Source organism: Gastrolobium bilobum, unplaced genomic scaffold (assembly GCF_033153095.1).
Source record: "Gastrolobium bilobum isolate Gb01-03AN ecotype WA unplaced genomic scaffold, APGP_CSIRO_Gbil_v1 utg35429, whole genome shotgun sequence".
Lineage (NCBI taxonomy): Eukaryota > Viridiplantae > Streptophyta > Magnoliopsida > Fabales > Fabaceae > Gastrolobium > Gastrolobium bilobum.
Window position 1 is genome coordinate 102,624 of NW_026895783.1, and position 4,885 is coordinate 107,508.

The window sequence follows — 4,885 nt, forward strand, 5'->3', positions numbered from 1 at the left end:
CGAGGGAAGTTTAAAAAACTTGATTTTTAAGTTCCAGCTCTGTGTATTTATGTTTAAATAGGGAACCATAGCCTACATTTTGTGATTTGAGAAAGAGGAAATAATAAATATGAATTGGGTCACATAAGAAAAACAAAGGAAAAATAATGGCTAGTTTCGATATCTTCTAACTAACAGGAACACTACTGTTGACAGAACAGAATCCAGAGGATTCAGTCCAAATGAAGACGTGAATACGAAAGATTGAAAGACGAGACAAATCCTTTGTTCTTCAGGTTGTTCTCTTTCATTGTTTTTTTTTAGTCAATGAAGACATTCTCTACTAGCCCAACAGTGAGTAAATGAGAGTTTTGGCTCTTCCAAAGAGATTACCAGCAACAATTTTTATCTTGAAAGAGAACATTAATTAAGTGAGGCAACAAAATAGAAAGATTGAAAAAAAAAAAAGAGAGTAAGCAGAGCTAAGAATAAGTTGTGGAAGTTGGAAACCTGGAACAGATTAGGTTACAAGAACAACAAATACAAAGGGTGCATGCATATCTTGATGAAGTGAATCTAAATGGCTGAAAATGCCAATGTGTACCACTTAGACTACTTTTAGCAACATATTAAATGACTAATACCAAACTGTTGCCAATATCAGTACTTAGAAATGCAACATAACACTAAATAACTCACATAATTATTACTTAATACAACACAGTTGCCAATATTACTTGGTAAGGATGGGAAGAGAAGGCAAAGGATTGACCCATGTTTTATGACAGCTAAATAAGGTATACACACATCTATAATTATTTTTTCCAAAAAAAAAAAAAACACATCTATAATTATCTACTACATACTTTATGACAACTTCTGCTCTTTTCTGATGTGAATGATGCACAAGCCTTTGGTGTCTGCAGCATCTATATACTACCGTTTTGAGCAAATGATTCTTCTACTTGAACCTTGAACCTTGAACCTTTCTTTTCTGTCAATGAGCATTTCCTTTTGTTTTTTGTTGAATTGTAGAATCACAGTTTTACTCGGATACAGATCAATAACAGCATCATACTGTTGAACAATTGAAAGTAGATTCATCAAGCCATTACAAGTAAGATAGTGAAAAGTAGAAATGAAAAGTAATGGAAAAGCTCGTCAATGGTAACGAACTTGTAGACAAAAAATAAGTTGCTGACGACCCAAATCAATCAAGAAAATTCAATTGAAATGAACTTTGAACACATTAAAAGCTGTAAACTATTCAATATATATAGAAAACAAACATCAAACGGTTCAGTTGTTAAACTAAGGATGAAACTAACTAGAAGCACTCTACACCTTGTGCAGGGCTTAGTCCTAAACCTGTAGGATCCAATTGTCAATGACAGGTTAGTCATTCTAAAGCTACTGATATGAAGGCACTGATACTTGTCTTTATTCCTCAACTTTCTTCATATATAAAATTTTAAACAAGTTCATTTAATGGAAGTTCCTTTACATGAATAACTACAGGATGCTTATAAATATATGAATTCATGCATCAAAGACAATTTTGAAGATTTGAGTATTTATGTTTTTACGTATATAGCATACTTGTTTCCATAAACATGCACTAATTTGTACATTTTATCTATGTGGTGTGCACTGAATGGATATTAATCTCCATTCATAACAGTTACTTAGTTAATTTAATGGCATAAATTTACTCCCTGGAGTCCAGAACTAACCAGAGAATCTGAATCTTCAACTGACATGTATCTTGGAATTAAAGAATTAAAACTTATAAAGACATGAGTGTTGGTCACTCTTTGCTCTTTAAATCATCAAAGGTTTAAAATTTTTTCTGTCATGTAAAATTCAAAATCTACCCTTCACCAACTTGATTTTGTGGGGGCACAAATAGCCAGCTTAGTGCAGCTTGCAAAACAGTTCTCTCACAGATGATTTTTACCAAAATCCGATGTCATCTCATCTTATCCATTGAAAATATTGGATTCCATACAAGGAAATTCTCCAAATTGTAGTAAAATAGCATCAAGAGTTGGACATGAGAATCAGCATAAAGAAAACAATAAAAGCATCTATGAAGAGCCACAATAATGAAGTAATTAATGAAAAAGAACAAAAACGTGAATGCAATGAAATGGTCAACTGAGTCAAACATAAGAGTAAAGAAACATCAGTTCTACTCTTAATTCATAAATACATTATGTCATTACAGTGATGATCAACGATGTCATTTTCAAAAATTTCTAAAATGGAGTGTCATTTCGTATTGCTAATTGGTTTGCTTATGCTGCAAAACATTCTATTTCAGCTAGCCTGTTTGTTAGAATTGTAACAACAACTAAGTTAAACAGATAAGGAAGATCTACAAAGTTTTTTCTTTCCCAACTTTTACTTGCATCATCACCATATAAGGTAAATAAAGATGAAAAGCATAAATATCCATTCATAAAAGGGAAAAAAAATCATGGTAAAATGGAAAAGTATAAACCATATACTTTGGAGATGGAGTACTCCTTTTAAAATTCGCGCACTATAGTCGGAAACCATACATGGCAATGTAAAAGACAGTGAACAAAAATATCATTAAACTATAAGAAAATATCACTTGTTTCATAACTAACTCCAACACTCTTTCCCATTTTAATCAATATACAATTGTTTCCAGATCCTAGTCAAGTTAACTGACAAAGAGAAAGCAATTGCATAGTCTATCAACAATCTCACCAATAACTATAAGCTTATAACTATTATGCTAACAAGGGAAACTAATTTATAATGAGCCAACAAACTATATATATACGGTTAGTAAACTTAATTACATGAAGCAATCATGGCATTAACACCGAACTTCAACAAGGACTGAAAGCTCAAACAGTAACATGTATTAGGTGCAATACTGTTGAGTTAATTAATATGAAATATACATGTAATTGACCCTAGAGCCAATCAAACAAAGAGATCATAAGATAATTGGGATCATAAATTATTTCATGATCGTCCCTACAAGTTCACTTTCATGATCAAAAGGCACATACAATTATTTGTAAAACAGAACATAGCAGAACACAAAACCAAATTTAGAGGTTAAATGCTAGCTAAGAAATTGCCCAAAATGATGATGCTTAAAGATGGTGGTGTTAAGAAACACAGGATACCTAGTAGGAAAATGACCACCGTAGAGCCTATTGAAGTCCAGGATGTTCACGTTCACCCAGAATACTAGGCAGTGAAAGAGTTGAACAAAAACTAATGACTTTGTGAAACCTGTTCACTGGTGATGGCAATTGAGGCACTCTCCTCCAACTACACTTCCCAGATTCACCATGAATCTCACATACACAAGCTGGATACACCCTATGATAGTCTTCATTGAAAACATATATAAGATCACCCAACCCAACACATTTCAAGCTTGCAAATTTATCATCCTCATCACCATCAAACAAGCTATAAAGCAAATCATGTGGCATCACAGCAATCTCATTGAACTCCATGGTCTTCTCATCAACCTTCCACAAATTGAAGGAAGACCCATGTGGCAAATTGCAGATCCCAGCCAGAACAAGTTGTTCCCTGCACGCAATCAAGAAGGAAAAAACAACCCCAGAAGGCCTAAGTGTCTGAACCTCACTCCAAACACGTTGGTTCAAATCAAAAGACGAAACAAAACAAGAATATATCCCAAACACAAAAAACCTTCCCTTAAACAAAGCAGAGGATAAGGAAGAAGATGAATTTCCTGATCTGAAATCTGCAGGAAGAGGAGTACCAAGTTCCCAAGTACCCAAAAGAGGGTCAAATATCTCAACATCCAAACGGTCCTCTATATCAACCAAGTTCCCAATGAACTTGACCCCACCAACAACAATGAACTTTGGGTGAATATTAAGACACCCATCATTGAAAACACCAAGAAGAGGGTTGATTCTAGGGAAGTGAAGAGGTGGGGTAGCATGCCAGAGAGGGTGGAGGATGCGGGTGTAGCAGAAAGCAGGAGCAGTGATGAAGAAGAAGCCATTGGTGCCAATGAAGGAAGTGTTTGGTTGGTGTTGGCGTGTGGTGGTTGTGGGGAAAGTGGGAAGAAGGAACCATGAGTTAGAAATGGGGTCAAAAGCGAAGGATTGGTTGTTCTTGGAGGAGATGTTGTGGAGTCCATGAAGGAAGAACCATGGTTGGTTTTTGTTGTTGTTGTGGTCGGAGAAGGGAGAGGAAGAGATGATTGATTGCCATAGTTTGCAGACAGTGGAGGCTCGGATCAGTGTTGGAATTGGGAGCAGTGATAGGATTAGTTCTATGAGGTCTGAACTCAGATGAGTGATCTCTGTTGTCATCTCTTTCTTCTTTCTTCTCCTTCTTCTGGTGTTGGAGGAAAGAGAAGAGAAAAGAGAGACACAATGTTCAAACACAGATAACGATGAATGGGGTAGATGGTTGAAAGGTTGAACGCGTGCGTTGATTATTTATACAGCATGTTTAGAAACTACTTTTTAAACTAAAGTTAAAAAAAAAAAAAAAAAAATTATTGTAACAACGAATTATGTTATTATCATGTTACTATTAATCAATTTCGTCGTTAGATCGGTTATGTTGATCCAACGGTTATATTTATTTTTACTTTTGTATGATTATGTTTTCCAAATTTAATATTTTATATTTATTTCTACCTTTGTATAATTATGATTTCTCATATTTAATGCTTTCACTTTAAATATGTGGAATCGTAATCATACAAAAATAGAAATAAATATAATCGTGGAATTAACATAACCGATCTAACGGTGAGATTGATTGGTAACACAATTTAGTTGTTACAATATACTTGCCCGAAAAAGAATAAAAAAAAAAGTTTGCTTGTTACGTAAAATTTTTGGTTTAAAAATTATTTAAAAAC

General features: G+C 34.2%; 1 protein-coding gene across 1 annotated transcript; it reads right to left on the reverse strand.

Moving 5' to 3' along the window:
• Positions 1-538: 538 nt before the first annotated feature.
• LOC133295984 (F-box/kelch-repeat protein At3g24760) lies at positions 539-4,412 on the reverse strand. Its single transcript, XM_061494924.1, has 2 exons — positions 3,150-4,412; positions 539-1,056 (listed from the first exon to the last, which is right to left on the reverse strand). The coding sequence occupies exon 1, from the start codon at positions 4,323-4,325 to the stop codon at positions 3,177-3,179; it is 1,149 nt and encodes a 382-aa protein (XP_061350908.1). The 5' UTR covers positions 4,326-4,412; the 3' UTR covers positions 539-1,056; positions 3,150-3,176.
• Between the last annotated feature and the right edge of the window lie 473 nt (positions 4,413-4,885).